Below are 21,153 nucleotides of genomic sequence, written 5' to 3' on the forward strand. Positions count from 1 at the left end.
TAAAAATGTACGCAATTCGGCCCTGACCTCCGAGGTCAGAAAGCTCCCAGCGGGGGACTGGAGCAGCAGTGAGTGACTACGAGGGCACAGGATGGCTGCATGGGGCTGGTAGAAGCCCCAGGTAAGTGAAACTCATTTTTTTTTTTTTGCTTGGACCTTCCCTTTAAGCGCCAACTGGGTTAGCACCGCAGTGCACAGCTGATCAAAAGTTTTGCGCTAGCAAAGTCTGGTGCACTTCGCATAGAGTTTAATGGCGCTGCTTTGCGTGCGGGACTTTGTGTGCGATCTAAACTTATCACACCTAAACTTATCACGCCTAAACTTATCACGCCTAAACTGGCTTTTCACCAGCGTGGTGCACTGGTTATCACGCCTAAAGTCTCTAACTGGGTTAGCACCGCTTTGTGAATCGAGCCCCTTATCATGCAGCATATAACCTCACCAATAGGAGTGAAATCATTTCTGAACATAAAAGAGCAATTTGGTCTGGCTAATAAAGAATTCCACACATATCTTCAGATCCGACATTTCATTCAATCAACACAGTTAAATTGTCCCCCCCCGGGCCGCTCCCGACCCCACAGCCCGAGTCGGGCTCTCCTGCCTCTAGCAAAATGGCTGCCTAAACTGGCCGCGAGATGAACTTTTAAGATGCTGTAACTTTTTAGGAAAAGCCTAATAAAGAACCGATTTTAGATTGTGCGAATTGTATGGAGTAAGGGCCCGTTCAGACTATGTGCGTTCCTAGCAGTTTTTACAGAACGCATACAGAGAAATTTTACGCATAAACGGCTACTAATGTTTTCTAATGGCCTCGTTCACATGTATGCGTATGAGACGCATACGTTTCTCATCCCCATTGCTGCACGCAGTTCTGTGCGTCACGCACAGAAACTGACGCAATGAAAGTCTATGGACGCGTATCAAAAACGCGTACTATTGCGTTTTTTGTGTACGATTCCCTTTGCGGTTCCTATAATTCTTTTCTGTTTCCCGGGTCACGTGTGTGTGCAAAAGGCAATGGAAAACGCATGCGTTTCTTTTAATTTATACGCGTTCTAGAAACGCTGACAGTCTGAACAGCGTTTATAGAACACTTACAAAACGCAGCCTATTTTTGCTGACGTTTTTCAAGAGTGATTTTTCTGCAATTTCACATTACAAACGCGGAAGGCCACGCGTGCGGAACATCCGCATTTGTATGCGTTGCGTGGCTGATCCCATCACTGAAAAGTGAATGGGACAGCCGTGCATTTTTGCAAAAACCGCTTGCAGCATGCGTTCCCGGACCGCACTGGTCAGGAACGCATGCAGTATGAACATCAGACAGTGCAGTATATGCATTTCCAAAATGCGTGCAGTGTGAACGAGCCCTGACAGTTCCTCTTTATTAGAAGAGAAATAACAGGTCCTCTTGAAGAGAGGGTTCATGATGACAGGCCTATAAGGAGAAATGATGACAGGTCCTCCTTCCCTCCTCCTGGTGACTGGCAGGATGTCCTCTGCATGATAAATGACGTATTTCAGACGGGTGTGCAGGAAAGGTCACGCCCATGTCCTCAATGAAATGCACAGGGCAGCGCTTTCCCGCCAACACCATGGCGGAGTTTCCATGGTGGCGACCGCAGTGGAATCGCACCGTTACCAGGCTCCGCCCCATGACGTGGCAGCCAGCTACCCCTACCCAGCTAAGCTCCCCCCTTCCTACGTCGGTCAAAGCCATTCTCCTCCCCCCTGTTTCCGGTCGGCTGTTTTTCCCGGCGACGTCACAGGGTGGAGTAACTCCGCCTCCCCAGCGACGTACCTTCCCCTTTTCTATTTCCCGCTGGAGCATGGGGAGTGGCCTCCGCGTGTCCCCGCCTACTCCCGGAATAGAGCGCTGTGCCGCGTCTTCTCATATGCAGCGTTGTGGGCGTGGCCTGAAGTCCAGGCAAGGCCTTGCCGCTGTGGGTGTGGCGTGCAGAGACCCCGCCTTACGTAGGCCTCTTCGCTTCCTCTCCCGGCCGGTGTGTTCAGTGTTCTCTCCGCTCTCTCGCTGCGCTGACGATGCACAAGGAGCCGGTGGCCCAAGACGAGAACAGTTATCCCCGAGAGGGGCCGGGGAACCGCAGGAAGGACAGGCTGACTCCCGGCGAGCACGAGATGAACCACATCAACCGCAGCGGCCGCCCCAAGACAGGTGCTCTTCATACGGCCCACCAGGCTATGGGTTACAGGCTGACGGAGTGCTGTGCTCAGCAGGGAGGGGGAGGGGGCTGATTCCAGGGCTGGCCCAGGAGTGGAGGTGCCAGGGCTGGCCCAGGAGTGGAGGTGCCAGGGCTGGCCCAGGAGTGGAGGTGCCAGGGCTGGCCCAGGAGTGGAGGTGCCAGGGCTGGCCCAGGAGTGGAGGTGCCAGGGCTGGCCCATGAGTGGAGGTGCCAGGGCTGGCCCAGGAGTGGAGGGTTCAGATCATGGCTGGCCAAGGAGTGGAGTGCTGGCGCCAGGTCGGGGTTGGCCAAGGACTGCTGGTTTCAGGGCTGGTCAAGGAGTGGAGTGCTGGTACTGGGGCAGGGAGTGGAGTGCTGGTACTGGGGCAGGGAGTGGAGTGCTGGTACTGGGGCAGGGAGTGGAGTGCTGGTTTCAGGTCAGGGCTGACCAAGGAGTTGAGAACACTGGTACAGGGGCAGGGAGTAAAGTGCTGGTTCCAGGTCAGGGCTGGATGAGGAATGGTGTGTTGGTTCTGGGCACGGTTGGTCAAAGAAGGGAGTGCTGGTCCTGGGGTGAGACAGGCCATGAAATGCAGTGCAGGTCCCTAGGCAAAGCTTGATAAAATGGAGTACTGGTCCCAGGGAAGTGATGGCAATGGAGTTGAGTGCTGGTCCCAGGCAGAGCTGGCCTGGGCAGTGCTGGGACAAGACTGGCCATGATGTACAGTTTTGGTCCCTGGCATGGCTGTCTGTGGAGTGGTGGACCTGGACAGATTTGGCCAAGGAGAGGAATGCTCGTCCTGGGACAGAGTTGTCCAAAAAGTGGAGTTCTGGGCAGTGCTGGCTAGGGAGTTATTAATGCTAGTGGAAGCAGGGACTAGACTTGTGGTCCTAGCCATGTCTGATCAGATGCTTCGCAAGCTAGTTTTTACTGGGTAGGCTTTCATTTATGGTGCAGTGAGACTAGTCAGGGTTTTGGTGGTGATCTGGAACACTAGTTTCGGAACTAGTACCCAACCATACAGCTGACAGCTTTGTCAGGACTGCCTAGACATTGGACTGCTAGTACCTGGACTCAATATTTTGCTGATTGTATCATGGCTGACGTGAATTTAGGCTGCTAGTAGCAAAACTAGCTAATGGTCATATTACTAAAATATCATCAATAAACAAATACTAGTATTATGCTTTACTAGAAACGAAGGAAACTACAGAGTGGTGTGCCAGGGATGGTGGGAGGCTAAAGTTCTGCTGGTGTGATTAGGTTAAACAAACTGAAAGTAATAAAATAGATGTTTATGTTGCCAGGGATTAGAACCGTTAAAATTCACAACAGAAGGGAATGGACTAGATATGTCCTTCATGCCTCGTTCACATCGTTAAGCGCAGGTGGCTGTGTGATCGCAATGCGTACGATCGTACGCCATCTGCGCTACTATGCACTGCAGATCCCATTCACGACAGTGAATGGGATCTGTGCTGCGATTCCCAAAAATGCGTGCATTAACGCATATGATTGGGAACAGTAGAAGGGCTGTCTATGCCCTTTTACCGTTCTTGCATGTCGCACACTATGCGTGCGGTAGCGCGTATAGTCTGAACGAGCCCTAAAAGTTAGTGTAACAATTACAACTTGCGAATCGGGTGATTCGCTAACTTACAGGCTAATTGACTGACCGGGCTTGGCTGGACTCCTTGAAGGCTGTGGGTGTTAAACTAGACTGGCACTTAGCATCTATGCGTGTAAGGACTGGTAACTACTAGCTAGTCTTGACCATTATGTTCTAACTGAACTATTAACCCGAGTACAGGATTTATCCAGTTAAAAGAACTAGAATCTCCCCTACAGATACTGGTGGTTGTTCAAATTACTTCTAGTGGCCTATGTACTATAGTTCTAGTATTGCTGCTGGTAACAGGAGCCTATACTGGAATCACCAGTAATAGTCTAGGGTGGAAAGACTACAATAAGTAACTAATTTTGGGAGCCTGCTAATGTTGCAGATGCTGGTCACATAACCATAACTAGTACCTGCTGAATCATAGCTGTTATATGGCTATTGGAAAATGTGACTCACCTCATTGTCTTACATTATACTATTGAATGTACTGGGGCTGTATAAGTATTAGGAATGGATGTTGCTAGGATAGTGTTTTAAAGGATTCCTGAAGTGAAAGTGATATGGAGGCTGCCATATTTATTTCCTTTTAAACAATACCAGTTGCCTGGCAGCCCTGCTGACCTTTCTGGTTATCTGTAGTGTCTGAATCACACGCCTGAAACAAGCATGTGTCTAGTCCAGTCACTCTTCTGTCAGAGCACCTGATCTGCATGCTTGTTCAGGGTCTATGGCTAAATGTATTAGAGGCAGAGGATCAGCAGGATAGCCAGGCAATGTATAAACTGAAATAAATGTCAGCCTCCTTATCCCCCTTACTACATCAGGTCCTCTCAAGTTTCACGATTGGTGGTTTCTTTTATTTGAGGCTTTTGTCTGGTTCTAAATAGTATAGCAATAAAGGGCTTTGAAATATTGATTGACACTGTCTGCATGGAGTTGGTACGCTTCCCTTTTTGTTTCTGTGTGTTTTTCTCTGGGCACTGTAGTTTCCTCCCCGTCCCAAAAAAGTAGGCATGCAAATCAGTCCTTGATTTTGTAATTATCTGATTGTTGCAGACATTAAATTGTTCCTGTTAGTTTTGTTATGGTATGATACTGTAATGGATTGTGCTGGGACTTGTAGTTCCTACAGATTGGTGAAGGATTGTGGTGAGAAAAAGCCTTGGACTCTTCTGGTCCTGAGAGGCACGCTTGGGCTGTTTTGCAGCCCAGGTTTTGGTGGGACCACTTGCAAAAGAACTTGAGAAAGAATTTGGCATTTATCACAGTTCGCAATGCCCTTTTCAATCCTTTCGCCACATACCATGTCATTTTTAACTTCAGATCCTACTTCCAGTCGAGGAAAAGATCTGATCGGGCAAAAAAAAAATATTTTCAGCCTGCTAATTGCCAGCGACCAATCTCAAAATTGATCTTTCTCAATCAGAAGCAGATTGTAAAATATCGATCAAAATACCGGCTATCGTTCCCTAGGTATTTCCTTTTTTGATTCATTTTGATTGATATCAGGTTGGAATTTGAAAACCACATATACGCTAGCTTCCTGCTAGCGTATTCCAATATAAATATCTGGCTGATCATTCGCTCGAGTAGGATCTGAAGTGAGGATTGCATGGTGTGTGTACCAGGACCTATAAATGGGATTTAAGCTGATTTAGACCTCTATTGCATCCATGTTACTGTTTGTATTGCAAATGGTGGGTGATGACTTGAATGATGTAATCCTGTGTCGCTGCACTTCGTTTTATTCCTTGCTACTTTATGATAAACGAGTGACTTAAGAGCTTAGAGGTTGTCCTGTGCTGGCCGGTAGTGTTGATGCCGTAGGATTGTCACCCTGGAAACCCCCCTTCCATTATAATGCTGAGTTCTGAGCTGTTTGTCTGTTTCTGTGTAGAGACACTAGCCTGCTCCCAAGTAACCCCCCTCTCTCTACCCTGTGGGGAGAGACATTGTTGTGCAACAGGCTCTTCCTCCCCCTCCCCAAATGCAGATTCCTCCCAGTTCCCATCCTGCAACTTGCTCGGGTTTTTGAATTTCAACAGCCATTTCCTTTTAGAGTCCTCCTGTGGCCATCTTGCCGGTGAAAGGGAGGGGGCCTTTTTTTTTTTTTTTTTTTCCTCGGGCAGCTTCCTCCTTCCTGTGTCAGGGTGGAGCTAACCAACATGGCTGTCTGCCACACAGCCAGCCGTTTGCATGCATAATACATCACGTGCTTGCATAACCAGGGCCCCGGCGTCTATTTTTATACCTCCTAGCTTTCATAGATGTGCATCGAGCGTTATAATTACATGGACACTTGGTGAGACGAGGGGGGAACTTGGTAGGCAGAGTTTCGTAACAAGCTGTGAAGAATTTGCACTAGCTGATGTTTTACCAGTGCAGACTATTCACTGTTACACAACAGTCCTTGCATGCTGGTGATTGTAGGGAATGTTCCTATTGATAAGTGTTCTTACATGTATTTATTACCTTGAAATATCACGGGATATGATGGAATATACTGAAACTTCTTTAAAGAGAACCTAAACTGAGAAGATCTGTGTTTTTTCCTTTTAAAATCCAGTTACCTGACCCTCCTGCTGATCTTGTGTCTCTAATACTTTGAGCTGCATGCTTTTTTTTCAGATGTGTGATTTAGTCACCACTGCAGCCAAAGAGATCAGCAGGACTGCCAGGCAACTGGTATTGTTTAAAAGGAAACATCCGTATCCATCTCAGTTTAGGTTCAATTTAAAGGAAACCCGAGGTGAGAGGGATATGGAGGCTGTGTAGTTTCCTTTTTTTAAACTATACCTGTTGCCTGGCAGACCTCTCGATTCTGTCTCTAATGCCTTTAGCCTTATGCTGGGCATACACTGTAGGATTATTCCTTATCAATCGAGCCGCTGATGGCTCGATTTGATGATTTCCGACAGGTCAGATGACCCGCCAGATCGATTCCCCACGGGCGGACAATAGCGGGGAATCGAGCGGAAGATGAGGAGCGCCCGCGGGGACCGATCCGAGCGGGTCGTGGTGGGAGTCGATCCGGCGGCTAATCGAGCCGCCGGGTTGACTCGTGTATGCCCAGCATTAAACCCTGAACAAGCATGCAACAGATCAGGTACTCTGACTCAGCTTTTCCTGGATTGGCTATATGCTTGTTCCAGGGGTTTGACTCACTGCTTTTGCCAGAAGATCAGCAGGACTACCAGGAATTGTTTTACAAGAAAATAAATATACCAGCCTCCATATCCCCCTCACCGCGGGTGCCCTTTAAAATACAAGGTCAACTGTCATGTCTTGCTTAGTTGTATAATACACCACTTTGTTATTAGGGACATGAGTACTTTTTGTATCTCTCCTTCCACTAAAGGTGGCCATACACTGGTCGATTTGCCATCAGATTCGACCAACAGATAGATCTCTCTCTGATCGAATCTGATCAGAGAGGGATCGTATGGCTGCCTTTACTGCAAACAGATTGTGAATCGATTTCAGCCTGAAGCCGATCACAATCTGCGGACCTGCTGCCCTTCCAACCCCCCCCCCCCTCATACATTACCTTTTCCGGCCGGCGCGAGACCCCACTGTCTTTTTCTCTGCTCAGTCTACTGAACTTCCTGTCTGGGGGGGGAAGTTTAAACAGAGGGCGCTCTACTGTTTAAACTTCCTGCCGAGACAGGAAGTTCTCTGTATCGGTCTGGAGCCCGAAGCGGAGAAGACCAGGGGACTCGCGCCGGCCTGACCAGGTAATGTATACCCGCTGTATTGCGTCGGGCATTCTAACGACGCACTCCCGACCCGCCGGCAACAGAAATCTTCCGCACGGATGGGTCGACGGGTATGATCGCTTTCGGACGGAAATCGATTGTTGTCAGCGGTGTGCGCGTCGATTTCACAGCCGTTTTGATCACTTATCGAAACGGCTGTATATCGGCGGGAAAATCGTTAGGTGTATGGGCCCCTTAAGGGAGTTTTGTGAGTAGTGTGGGCTACTGAGGGGGTGACAGGCATTACTTTCTGGGGGGCTGCTTCCTAGCCCCCGCCTGTATCTGCTCTTCCCCAAGCAGATCTGCAGCTACAGTACCTCAAGTGCCAGTGGTGCGCATTCCCGCTACGGCAGTGCATGCTGGGAGTTTTAGTCCTTCAATATTACCGGCCAGGTGATGTATTCACGGTGAAGGGCTAAATCTCCCAGCCTGCATTGCGGCAGGGAGAGCGCGTCACTGGCACTTTAAAGGGAACCAGAGGTGAGAGCGATGTGGAGGCTGACAAGTTGCATTTTAAATAATGCAGATTGCTTGGCTGTCCTGCTGATCCTCTGCCTCCAATACTTGAATTGTGATAAATTGATGGCCCACAGTCGTTGCACTGCTCAATGAAAAGTATGCTTTACTGTCACTGTTTTGTGGGAGTGCACTGCATGCAGTGTATTTGGATACTGCATACCATTTAACTGCACCATCTGAACTGTAAACATCGATATAGATGGTGCAGTGTCCTGCGTAACAATACGGTCGTTACATCACACCACAGTGCCCCTTTAGTGTCTGAGAAAGCTGCTTACTAAAGGTTCGTACGTCACACCTGTCAAACTCCAGCCTGCAGGCCAAATGTGGCCCTCGGAGCCATTCAATTTGGCCTTCAAGTGGTTTCCTCACTGTGCATTATGTTTGGCCCACTCTAGACCAGAGTTCCTCCAACCCTGTCCTCAAGGCCCACCAACAGTACATGTTTTGCAGGAAACAGACGTGCACAGGTGAGGTAATTAGTGTTGCAGCAGAGCTGATTAACTACCTCTGGCTTTCCACAAAACATGCACTGCTGGTGGGCCTTGAGGACAGGGTCGGGGAACACTGCTCTAGACCACCAGGGAAGCTATATTGGAGATGAAGATCTAGATCACCAGGGAAGCCATATGGGGGGGGGGGGGGGGTGAATGCTAGACACCAGGGAACTATAGGAGAGAGGCCACTAGACACCAGGGAACTCTGTAGGTGGGGCATTAAACACCAGCAACATTTATAAGGGAGAGGTGGCCACTAGACATGGAGTTTGGCCTGCAACTTGGTCCCAGTGTTCAAATTTGTCCCACTTTGTATTTGAGTTTGATACCCCTGCTCTAGATTAAACTTGCCTGAGGAGGCCACTAAAACCTGAAAATGAATACACATTTGAATGCTTATATAGATAATTCCCCTGAAAAGCTGGTATCTCGGAACCCTGTAAACGTCTATATTAAAGTATATGAGAGTTTCTGTTTTTAAAATGTTGTCTCCTCTCTCTTTTTCAGGTTCCTGGGACTCTAATGGGTTTGGCCCAGAAATCGAGACGCTGGCCGGACGCACGGAGGAGAGCGTGCCCCTTAGTCCCTCCAACTCGCTAAACCTTCGCCATCTACGGAACTGCGAGAAGGACCTATCTGGCCGGCAGCACCAACGCTCTCCTTCTAACAATTACCACCCCAACTACTACTCGCCCCACCACCACCGTACCTATTCTAGCCAGCGCAAGGGCTATTGGGACTACGAGAACCAGTACCGCGATGGCAAGCGTAGGGCTTGGATGCCCAGGCCTGGCGGGGGGCCTCACGTGCAGCGTCCGAAAAGCCGTGAGGCCTACAACGCGACACAGCCCCCGTGCGTGGACACCAGGCCCGAGCAGCCCACGGAAGAGAAAAGAAGCAGCCAAGGAGTCTCCCGCCAGCCCTCTCCCCCGACAGAGAAGGAGCAGACCACGAATAGCTGGTTGTTCTGTAAACCTCTGCCGGTATTTCCTGTCGACAACAGCAGTGCTAGAACAGTGCCCAAAATCAGCTACGCCAGTAAGGTGAAAGAGAACCTGGATGGCAAAGGACTGGTGCCCAGCTCTGCCGTTCGGACCTCCAATACCCCTCCCAGTTGCGTGCTTAATTCTACACAGACTGGATTTCATAGCGAAGGCTTCTTTCTGACCCCCACGCTGTCCACCGGTTCCCTCTCCTCGTCTTCTTGCTCTTCGCTCTCCTCCACGCCTCCTTCCCCCGTCAGTCAGGAGAACCTGGGGGCCATTTTCCAAAACGAGTGGGGGCTGTCCTTTATTAACGAGCCAGGGGCCGGGCAGCCCCCCGAGGAGCTGAAGCAGCCAATAGGAGAGACTGGCAGTTGCAATGGTGATGAGGGGGGCGGGGTAGACCAACCCCCAACATCCGCTTTGAATCGTCTCTCGACTGGATTCTTCACTGAGGGCGTGGAGCCGGAGGAGGCCCCAATGGAGAATCCCAGGGACTGGGAAACCATGGTGACCTACAGTGTGCATGGTAGGTATTTTTTTTTATTTTTTTTTATATACGATCCTTGCCATAGCTGTGAGCTTTAAAGGGAACTGTGTACCGAATTTGCAAAACCTCTCAAACTAACCTCCACATAGTAGTGGATTAAATGTGTTTGGTTTTGGGGGGTTGTTTCGTGCATTTAATTACCTGCTTAGTAACCCCCCCCCCCCCCCCCCCCCCAAAAAAAAAATTAAAAAAATGATGGCTGTCTCTGCCTTCTATGTCCTTGTGCTGTAGAACCACAATGAAGTCCTAAATTCCTGGCAGCTATGATGCATACAGTGTGTGTGTGTGTGTGTGTGTGTGTACTGTCAACAATCTGTAAAGGTGTCGTTGGAACCACTGTGGTTCAATATTATTATTTTTTTTTTTTTTTTCCTTAAAATGCTTTTCTTGTAAAGAGATATCTCATGGTCATTTGCAGCTTTAAAGTGCACCTGTAGGCTGTATATTTCCATGTAAACAATGCAAGTTGCCTGGCTGTCTTGCCTCTTAAGCCCCGTCTACATGGAGCAATGTGACTGCGATGTGACTTATCAATCGGGCCGCTGATGCAGCTCGATTGATAAGATCCGACAGGTCCGATCTCGCCGCCGCCGATTCCCTGCTCGTTCCCCACGAGGGGACAATGGCAGAGAATCGAGCGGGAGATAAGCGGGGACGAGGAGGGATCGAATCCGATGCATGAGCGGGGACACGGCGGGTACGCGCGGGGATGCGGCAGAGGCAATCCAGTGTCTAATCGAGCTGCCGGATTGCTACGTGTAGACCCAGCTTAATACATTTTGCCGCATACCCTGAGCAAGCAGATCTGGTGAGCCACATACTTGTTTGAGGTGTATGATTTAGACACTACTGCAGTCAGAGAGATTGACAGGACTGCCAGGCAATGTGCCTTGTTTAAAGGGAACCAGAGATGAACATTTCACACAAAATAAACATATCGATAGCTTGTAAAGAATAAATGCTCTACCTGATAATTTCGCCGCTCTGGTGTGCCTTTTTTTTTATTTATTTTTATCCATTATTGCTCCAGGAAAAATCAAATATGGCCGCCGGCTCATATCCCTTCTGCTTTCAGGTTATGAGTTGTTCTGGATGTGCTGTCAAGGCTATATGAGAAAGGCTGCTCCAGCCTTCTATCTGTGTGCTTTCATTTTGGTATGATGTGCAGCTGCCTGTAGGAAGTGTCTCTCATAGGAATGAAACTGCAGTCATCATCAGTATCTAGTGCACACAGAGCACACAGGGATCATATTGCAGCCACACTTGTCTGTTTCAGAGATTCTCTCTCAGCAGCCCCTCCCATGTCATCACAACTCAGTATGCAAAGCAGGAAATCTGAGCCAGGAGGTGGCAGGCTTGGGCTTGAAAAGACTCCACAGAAGAGTGACTCAGCTATAATGATTCCAGGTCAAACCTAGACTGAGCCAGTCAGGGATTCTTATCACAGCTGCTAATAGACTAATTAAGCAGATAAGAATGAAACTAAAAGCAGGGTAGGTGTTTACGGTCATGTTCCCACTGATAAATGTAATAAAATACATGAGGGTGCTTCGTCTCTGGTTCTCTTTAACAGGAAGTATGGCAGCCTTTATATATCTATATCTTTCACTTCAGGTGTCCTTTAATCTGAGTGTGGAGCTTCCTGAGTGACAGCTGAGTTTTGCTATGTTAATGATGTGTGTTGTCATAGGTTGTCCAACTTTTGTACATGTTCTGGAGCAGTTGCTGGATAGTGATGGTTTGCTGGTTAAAGTGGATCTGAACTCTTGCACAAGACAGAAAGAAAACAGAAATGCGCCCTGTATGTATTTCGAGAGTTTAGCCTGTGTAACTCCCCCCTCATTTGTGTCTAGTCACAAGTTGTAATCTGATCTCTCCCCTGTGTCATGACTGCCACGACAGAGATGGCAGATAAACCCATTTGAAAGCACTGGAAGTAATGTCTGCTTCCATGGAAGCAGGAAGTAGGAACAATGCAGGTTTATTGCAGGATTTGTATCAGCTGTAACAAAGATGTTTTTTGTTTAACCTTTTGCGGACCGACGCAAGTAAATCCTACGTCGCACTTGTGGCTGCTCTAGGCTGATGCGGTGTAGGATTTACGTCACCCGCCGTTTCAGTTCCCGGCGTGATCGTGCGAAGCTGACATGACAGCTGACCTCTCCCCACAGTGATCAGGAGCCATCACGTATGGCTCCTGGTCACGTGATCACTGAGCACCGGGTGATCGTAGTCTCCCTCGAAGCTGCCATGATGATGACCCTCCCTACTCCAAAGAAAAATGCCACGAGGTTTACTCCAGTAAACATCTTGGCGTTTTGGGCAGGCAGAGCCACGCACTGGAAGTCGGGTGATGCGGTGTCGAGGGAGACGGCAGCGCTGGTAACTATAGCTTCTTTTACAAGAAGGCTGCTGCATTTTAATGTTAGGCTGGAGGTCCACTTTAACCAAGATGAGGTTGGTGTTCAGAGGCAGTTTTGGGGAAAATGTGGGGGCTATGCCATGCCCCCTTATCAGTCAGAGCCCCCGTTAAATTGACCACAACCTTCCTCCCCTACATGGGCAGAGCACCACTGGTTGCACAAGCCATTTCATCTGGGAGTAGCAGGACATGGGTACTGCAACTTGGCTTTGTAGTAGCTGAATGCAAATGTCTAATGTCCTGTAGCCCATAAATGCTGCTCTGCTATTCAGCAGAGTCTACCCCTACATTAAAGAGACTCTGAAGCGAGTCTAAATTTACTTTTTTTAACTTTGGTAATCACAATAAGCCCTGCTAAACTGCTGCATCCCTGCGGCAAAACAAGGGGTTTATACCCCCCCCCCCCCCCCCCTCCAAACCCGTTCTGCAAAATCCAGGACTTTCTTGGTCGAGGATTTTGCTGCTCATGGAGGCAGAGCTTTGAACTGCAGCTCTGCCTCCAATCGCGTCAATCTGCCTGCGTATCTCAGCCTCTCCCCGCCCGTCTCAGTGTGAAGGAAGATTGAGGGGTGGGGAGAGGCAGCGATTGACGCGCTAAGAGGCAGAGCTACAGCCATAAGCTCTGCCTCAAGCAGGAAGCGCTCCCCGGACTGAGCAGAGGGGATTTGGGGGTGTATAAACCCCTTGTTTTGCCGCAGGGATGCGGCGGTTTAGCAGTGCTTTACATAAATACAAGTTAAAGTGAATTTAGACTCGCTTGAGGGTCTCTTTAAAGGGAACTAGATATGTACGACGTTTATAATTTTTTTTTTTTATTTTTTTTTTACATACATGGGGTTTCTCCAGCCCCATAAGTTTGGATCGCTCCCGTGCCGCCGTCCTCGGCTGCCTCTATCGCTGGTACTGGGTCCCGTCACTTCCGCCGAACTCGGCCAGTCTTCCGCATGCACAGGGGCTCCCTCCGGCTCTTTACGCCTGCGCAGTACGGAGGGAGCGCACTGCGCTTGCGCCGACTGGCCGAAATGGCGGGACCCGGTACCGGCAGACAGAGGCAGCGCAGAAAGGCAGCGTGGGAGCGATCCAGGCTGATGGAGCTAGAGGAAGCCCCAGGTGTGTATAAATGTTGTTATATCGTCTCTGTTCTCTTTAAAGGACACACGTGCGCACACATTGTGTTCCACACACCTGACCCACCCCATTTGGGTGAAATCTTTCCATCCGGAGCAATAAATAATTTAATAAACTGATTAAAATTGCAATCAGGCAGCTATGTCGGGAAAAACTGATAAGTGTGTGAGCACCCCCTGAACCCCAAGTTAAACAGACTATTTGGAGGCATTGGTGTCAGTAAGGATATGTTTATGTACTGTGCTGCCTCCTTGTGTCAAACAGACCTGCTGGTCAGTGGTGACCAGAAGAAAGAGGAGAGCGGTGACCACAGAACTTGCTTCAAATGTAGGAAGTGACATCACTGTCCAACTCTAAGTACCTCTTCTCTTGGAGGGATAACTGTCATGATGATAGCAATGCCCACCACACTTCAGATAGCCTCTGGCGTCCTTCTGAGCTTTACTGATGTATTTCCCTTTTTTTTCTCTTTCAGAATGGAACAAAATATGGAACCTTCACAAGAGAGGTAAGCTGAAGCGTTATAGCTTTGTGTCTGTATCTGTCTGTGTCCTGTGTGTCCATATCTGTGTCCACTTGTGCTGAAGAATAAATCTGACACTCAAGATGGTCAGTGACTAATAATTCTGGTCTAATGCTGGGCATACACTGCTCGTTTTTGAGCCATTTAGATGGCTCGATTGATTTCCAATATGTCCGATCTCCCGCCCGATTGTTTCGCTGCTCGATTCATGATTGCAGTGAATGGAAAAAGATAAGAAAAACGAGCGGAAGATAAGAGACTTGACTGCAGAATCGAGTGGTGAAATGATCAAACGGGAGAATAGAGCTGCAAAAACGAGCTGTGTATGCCCAGCATTACACGCAGATTGTTACTGGCTTGACCCTGGGCCAATTGTACGCATTTCCTTTTTTGTTTTTCGATTGGCCCAGAGCTGCGTATACTTTGCATGATAGTCAGCATGCTTGGCTATTGGCTGAGCCAGATTAGAAAAATCAGTTTATATATAGGGATGGCCCTGCTTAGAACTCATGGAGAAGCATGTGATCAGTTTGATAAGCTGATAGATTTTCTAAGGTCCTGATTTGCTGTGATGACTTCCTGGTTTAACACATGATCAGCAAATCAGCTTGCAAATCTATCAGCTGATCAGACTGATCACATGCTTCTCCATGAGTTCTCCTAAGCAGGGCCATCCCTATTTAGATACTGAAATTTGGTTTAGTTCCATAATCCCCCCACCCCAGGCCCATTCACACTAGAGCGTTTTGCCAGAGATTTCGGCAAAACTCGCTAGCGCTTTTTAAAGTGCAATAATTCCCTATGGACCCGTTCTCACTATGCGATTTGCGTTAAAGTAGATCCGAGGTGAACTTTTATTCATTGCATAATTGTGTTCCTTTCCTATTGTTTATAGAGCATTCCTCAAGCCAAATACTTTTTTTTTTTTTTTTTTTTTTTTTTTTTTTTGTTTTAATACTCTAATTCCCTATAAACTAAACAAACCTTGCCCACAGCTTTTCAGAGAGCCTTGGCAGTAGTCTGGGCAGGAGGAGAGGGAGGTGTTACTAGCCAGGGATTTCAGAGGCAGAGGGGGGGGGGGGATTAGGTTTTTTTTCACAGGCTGAGTGCTCAAGATGCAGATAGGCTTGCCTCTGTGTAATGTTTACAAACATGGCTGCTGTCATTGTATCACAGGAAGAAATAATCATATTCTATTAAAGCTGTTTGCAGCTAGATTTGCTGTGTAAACTATTTAAACTTTAGATAAGATATATAGACAAGTTACTTGTAGTAATCCGCTTTAATCACCGGCGATTAATGCCAAACGCAAACATGCAGCCTGTACCATTTTCAAGCGATTTTGTTTTGTTTTTTTCCCCACGTAAATCGCCTGAGCAAAACTCTAGCGTTATGCAAGTGTGAATGGGACCAATGCAAAGTCTATGACCAGTTCACACCTCATCAGATGTGATTGTGATGCAGCTGATCCCATCATTACAATGCAGAACGCACAGTGCTAGAATCTCATACGTTGGTGCCCACATCCAATTCTGATTGGCCAACATTACCACTTCCATGTAGTATGAGAGCATATCGACACTATCTGTTTGCCATTATACTACATGGATTTGGTAAATTTGGCAAAATTGGATGTGTATCCAATACATCCAATCTTGTTTAGTCAATTGACATTTTACCCTCTCCATGTAGTTTGAGGGGCAACAGACCTCTATGAACAGATTGTGTAGGTACGCTCACATACTACAATAAGCTGTAAAATTGGCTAATCATTTACTAATCAAAATTGGATGAGCTTGGTACACACATTCAATTTTGGTCAGTTTTACCACTTCCATGTCGTATGAGGACCAGTAGATTTCTATGGTCAGTGTGTAGGCAAGCTGTCATACTATACATGATACTGGTAATGTTTGCCAATCATTGGCGAATGCTAATTGGATGCACTAAGCCTGGTACACTTTGAATTATGATTGGACAATCGCTGACCAATTTTTACCACCTCTGTAGTATGAGGGGCAACAGATCCTGAATACTATGAGCTTTGGAGGTGGTAAAACTGGTCAGCTATTGGCCAGTCATAATTGAGTGTCCAAGGCTTAAAGGGCACCTAAACTGAGTATATGGATTTTTCCTTTTTTTAAATACCAGTTGCCTAACTTTCCTGCTGATCCTGTGTCTCTAATACTTTCCACTTGTGCGGTGCGAATCGCCGCGGATGCGAATTTCGCATGCGGTTGTATGCGAATTTTTGTGTGAATTTGCATGAAAATTCGCATGGATGACGCTGTATGCGAATTTAACCATGGCAGTGCTGGTATACTTTTCCATTGATTTCCATGCCGCATGAAAATTCGCATTCCAAAGCCGCAGGCGATTTTCCCTATTAAATACATTAGCGGCGATTCGCATGCATTCCACACGCAGGCGAATTCTGAGGGCTCTGCAGTGCAGAAAAATCCTGCACAGAAAAACTCTCAGGAAAACTGACAAGTGGAAACAGGCCCATCCACTTGTATTGGCTGTGCGAATCTGCATGCAGGAAACGCATGCAGGTTCGCGATAGTGGAAACGAGCCCTTAGCCACAACCCCTGCAACAAGCATGCAGCTAATAGTCTGACTTCAGTCAAAGCACCTGATCTGCATGCTTGTTCAGGGGCTGTGGCTTAAAGTATTAGACATAGGATCAGCAGGAGAATCAGGCAACTGGTAGTATTTAAAAAAAAAAAAAAAAAATCCATATCCTTCTCAGTTTAGGTTCCATTTTTAAAGGGGCACTATGGCGAAAAATTTAAAATTTGCACAAACATACAAATAAGTGCTTACAGCAAGTAGTATAAATCTGACAGAAGCAACAGGTTTTGGACTAGGCCATCTCTTCATAGGGAATTCTCAGGGATTTACTTATTTTCAAAAGCACTTAGGGCCCTTTTACACTTAATCAGTTGCTCTCAGTTAACGCAAAGAAAACGGATTTTCAAAGTAATGCCCATGTTTTCCTATGGCACCTTTCACACTTAACGCGTTTTTAACTGAAATCTTTGTCACAATGCACGGCTGTGGAAAAAACGCGTACTAAACACACCAACTGATTTATTTAAGGACCGCAGTGATTGAGATCTATGCCCTGTATTGGTGGGCTCCTGGCTGGCGGGGCGTAGATCTCAATCACTGTCCGCAGCGCGCATCCGCCGTTTCCGCTGCTCCCTGCCGATCGTGCCGCTCAAACCCGACGATTCTCGCCGCATCTCACAGGCTCTGCCTGTCTCTCTGACGGCAGAGTCATGTGAGCGGGTCAGGAGCAGATTTCATTAGCTCCTGGCCCTGTCTTTCAATGTAAGCCGTTCCCATTGGCTTACATTGAAAGACAGTGTCAGGGGCCAATGAAAGCGGCTCCTGACTGGCTCACATGACTCTGCCGTCATAGAGACGGCAGAGTCTATGTCCTGGGGGTTTCGGCGAACGGCGATGACAGCGGGTATGTGCGGCGATTCGTCGGGATTGGACGAGCGGTCTCTGGTCTTTAAGTGCCCAGAGACTGCTGGTCCTTAAATGGTTAAGTGTAAACGGGGCCTTAGTGAATGGCAGTTGCTCTGTCAAACTGCCAAAAAACTGTAGCGAGCAGGGAATCTGTCCAGCATCGTTTAAATCCTTTTTAGGGAATATCTTTATAAAGAATAAAGGCCTTGCTGAGAATCTTCCCCCTCCCCCCATGAAGAGATGGACTAGTCCAAAACCTGTCACTTCTGTCAGATTTTTACTATCTACTGTAAGTGACAGCAACATAGGAGAAAAGTAATTTATGGCACATTTTACTCTGGCAAAAAATTGTAAAATGTAAAATGTGTGAAAGTACAAATACGTACTTTTTTTTTTTTTTTTTTTCTTTTTTTTTCCCCCTTCTATAGTGCCCCTTTAAAGAGAATCTGTATTGTTAAAATCACACAAAAGTAAACATACCAGTGCGTTAGGGGACATCTCCTATTACCCTCTGTCACAATTTCGCAGCTCCTCGCCATATTAACCACTTCTGTACGGGGGGGGGGGGGGGTTGCCTGATCGGTGCTGTGTGGGCTCTCCAGCCCGCAGCACCGATCAGCTAGCAGCCAGGGCGATCAGACTACCCCCCTTTTTCCCCACTAGGGGGATGTCCTGCTGGGGGGTCTGATCGCCGCCGGCTGTTTGCGCTTGCGGGGGGGCTCTTCAAAGCCCCCCTCCGCAGCGCTTCCTGGCCTCCTTCCCCTTCCCTCCCTCTCCCTCCCCCTGTGAGCCGTCCTGCGCCAGATAGGACAGGCTTCAGCCTATCAGGTGCCGGCGATCCCCGGCCAATCAGAGGCCGGGGATCGCCGATCTCCGCTACGGCGCTGCTGCGCAGCAGTGCCGTATACATGTAAACAGCGGGGAAGATCTTCCCCGTGTGTTTACATTTACCCTGCGAGCCACGATCGGCGGCTCGCAGGGTGTTCACGGAGACACCCTCCGTGAACTGACATGGAACGGCCGCTCAAAACAAGCGACCGTTTCCATGGAATCCACTTCAGGATTCAGGGGCGTAGTTAAGTTTACGCCGAATCCTGAAGTGGTTAAAAACAGTTTTAAAAAGTTTGTTTATAAACAAACAAAGTGGCCACCAAAACAGGAAGTAGGTTGATGTACTGTATGTCCACACATAGAAAATACATCCATACACAAGCAGGCTGTATACAGCCTTCCTTTTGAATCTCAAGAGATCATTTATGTTTCTTTCCCCCTTCTGCTCTCATGCACTGAAGTTTCAGGCTGCTTGTTTCTTCCTGCAAACAGCTTTGCCCTTGTCTGTAATTCTTCAGTATGTGAAAGCCCAGCCAGCTCAGAGGACGATTTATCCAGCTTGTAAAAGAAGCTGCTCTAATCCTAAATAACACACAGGCAGTGCGCAGAGAGGGGCCTGGAAGGGAGAGTTCATAGCAGAACCACAACACTGAAGAACTTGGCAGCCTTCCAGACACAGGCCGACAAGTCTGACAGGGGAAAGCTACATTGATTTATTACAGAGACAGTGATGGTATAAAGTGCTGCAGTAAGCCAGAACACATTAGAATAGCTTTTTGAACTTGTAGGATGATAAACAGGATGCAATTTTTGTTATGGAGTCTTTTTTAAAGCGGATCTGAGATGAAAAACTAACTATAACAAGTAACTTGTCTATATATCTTATCTAATGTTTAGATAGTTTGCACAGCAATCTAGCTGCAAACCGCTTCAATAGAATGATTTTCTTCCTGTGATACGACAGCAGCCATGTTTGTAAACATTACACACAGCACTCAGCCTCTGAAAAAACCCTAACCCCACCCCCCCTCTCTGCCTCTGAAATCTCTGGCTAGTAATACTTCCCCCTTCTCCTGTCCAGACTGAGCTCCCATGAGCCCTTGCTACGGTCTGAAAATGCCTTGGCACTCTGAAAGGCTGTGGGCGAGGCTTGTTTGTTTTTGTTTTAATACTCTAATTCCCTATAAACTAAAGTATTTGGCTTGAGGAATGCCCTATAAACCATAGGAAAGGAACAATTATGCAATAAGTAAAAGTTCATCTTGGATCCACTTTAAGTGTGGAAGGGAAATAGTGTTACTACTTGCTTTGTGCAGGTTTAGCAAGACTAATCAAAATTCTGATTTGCTTACCAGAACGCATTACAGATTTTTGTACTGAGGTGGGTTAACCCTTGAAATGACTTTGCTTTTTCTCGTCTTGCAGACCCGTCCCGTGTGGTTGTGTATTCAGAGACCATGGATGGAAAGGGTTAACCGAGAAGAGGGGGCAGCGGAAGGGCAACTCCTGCAAGGCCCGGCCCCTCCCAACACATACATCCCCCTCCCCTTCCTATATACCCCACAGAATACAGACCGCAGCGCGGGATCCTGAATACGTCACAAATTGTGCCCCACGAGAGACTGCTTTTCACCCTTCTTATGTGCCCTCCAGTCAAGGGTTAAAGCAGCATTTCCTGGAGAATTACTAGTTCTGAATTTTTCTTTTGTGTGTAAATTTTTTTTTTTTTTTCTCTTCACGTGAGTTTTTTTTTTTTGTTTTTTGTTTTTCTTCTGGCCATGCCTCTGACGTGAGGAAGGGCCACGTCACTCCCTGGTGGCTATTTGGGTGGGGAGAGTCCCACGTGTTCTGGCAGCCGAGGTTGGGTCCCGCCTCTTGCCGTTATGGGGAACGCCCTTAGTTTTGAAGTGTAATGGCGGGACTCAGTTATGGACTTCTCTCAGAGTTGGGCTATTGCTTCTCTCCCCTCGCTGCAGAACATGTCAGCCACAGCTCCGCCCCATCCTGTTTTAACTCCCCTTTCTCCTCTTCTTGGTCCTTGGAGGACAGTACCTCTAGAGGGCGCTGTAGTGCAGAAGGGTGCAGACTGTGTCAGCATCTTCTGTTTGCCGTAAGCTGCACCCTTGCACAATGCTGCTTCACCCTCTGTCCAGGGAAAGGATCCTTCTGGGAGCCTTTCACCTTTTTAGACATTGCTAAGCACTTTCTTCTTCCTTTTTTCTTTTTCTTTTCTTTCCTTTTCTGTTCTTTCCTTTCCTTTTTTTTTGTTTGTGTTTTTCTTTTCTCTCTGCACTTTTAACCCTCTTCACAATAGATTGTGGCTGGGGTGCCAACTTGGCAATTGGTTAAATGCCAGCCTGGGATTTATATTGTGATTAAAATCTTGTTTTATTACCAGATGGTGTTGGGTGTTTGTTTTTGTTTAGGAACGGTGTGAACTTTCTGCGTTTTTGGAGGGGTGGGCGTCTGCGGAAGTATCTGAACTGCTGTGCGTGACTGAGAAAATGAGAGCTTGACCACGTTGATGGTGGTTGAAGGTCAATGAAAGGTTAAAGTGACCCCAAGCCAAAGCTCGGGTACAAAATTAGATACTTGCGGGATTCACCATAAAAATCTAATTTCAACAGCAACTGGTCTGAGAGTATTAAGTTATAAG

The 21,153-nt window shown here is 47.6% G+C and overlaps 1 protein-coding gene across 1 annotated transcript; it reads left to right on the forward strand.

Annotated features, from left to right (window-relative positions):
* The first annotated feature begins 1,854 nt into the window (after positions 1–1,854).
* Positions 1,855–20,894, forward strand: LOC137525454 (FMR1-interacting protein NUFIP2-like). The gene is made up of 4 exons (XM_068246550.1): positions 1,855–2,179; positions 9,087–10,091; positions 14,138–14,170; positions 19,923–20,894. Exons 1-4 carry the CDS (start codon positions 2,047–2,049, stop codon positions 19,970–19,972), a joined length of 1,221 nt encoding a protein of 406 aa, XP_068102651.1. The 5' UTR covers positions 1,855–2,046; the 3' UTR covers positions 19,973–20,894.
* Positions 20,895–21,153: the final 259 nt, after the last annotated feature.

The sequence above is a fragment of the Hyperolius riggenbachi genome, chromosome 7 (genome assembly GCF_040937935.1).
Source record: "Hyperolius riggenbachi isolate aHypRig1 chromosome 7, aHypRig1.pri, whole genome shotgun sequence".
Lineage (NCBI taxonomy): Eukaryota > Metazoa > Chordata > Amphibia > Anura > Hyperoliidae > Hyperolius > Hyperolius riggenbachi.

Excerpts from the sequence above, each read along its gene's own strand:
- LOC137525454 (XM_068246550.1), top strand. The coding sequence starts at position 2,047 with ATGCACAAGGAGCCGGTGGCCCAAGACGAGAACAGTTATCCCCGAGAG. Across the intron at positions 10,092-14,137 it reads GGTGACCTACAGTGTGCATG|AATGGAACAAAATATGGAAC; the intron begins GTAGGTATTTTT and ends TTTCTCTTTCAG. Across the intron at positions 14,171-19,922 it reads ATGGAACCTTCACAAGAGAG|ACCCGTCCCGTGTGGTTGTG; the intron begins GTAAGCTGAAGC and ends CTCGTCTTGCAG.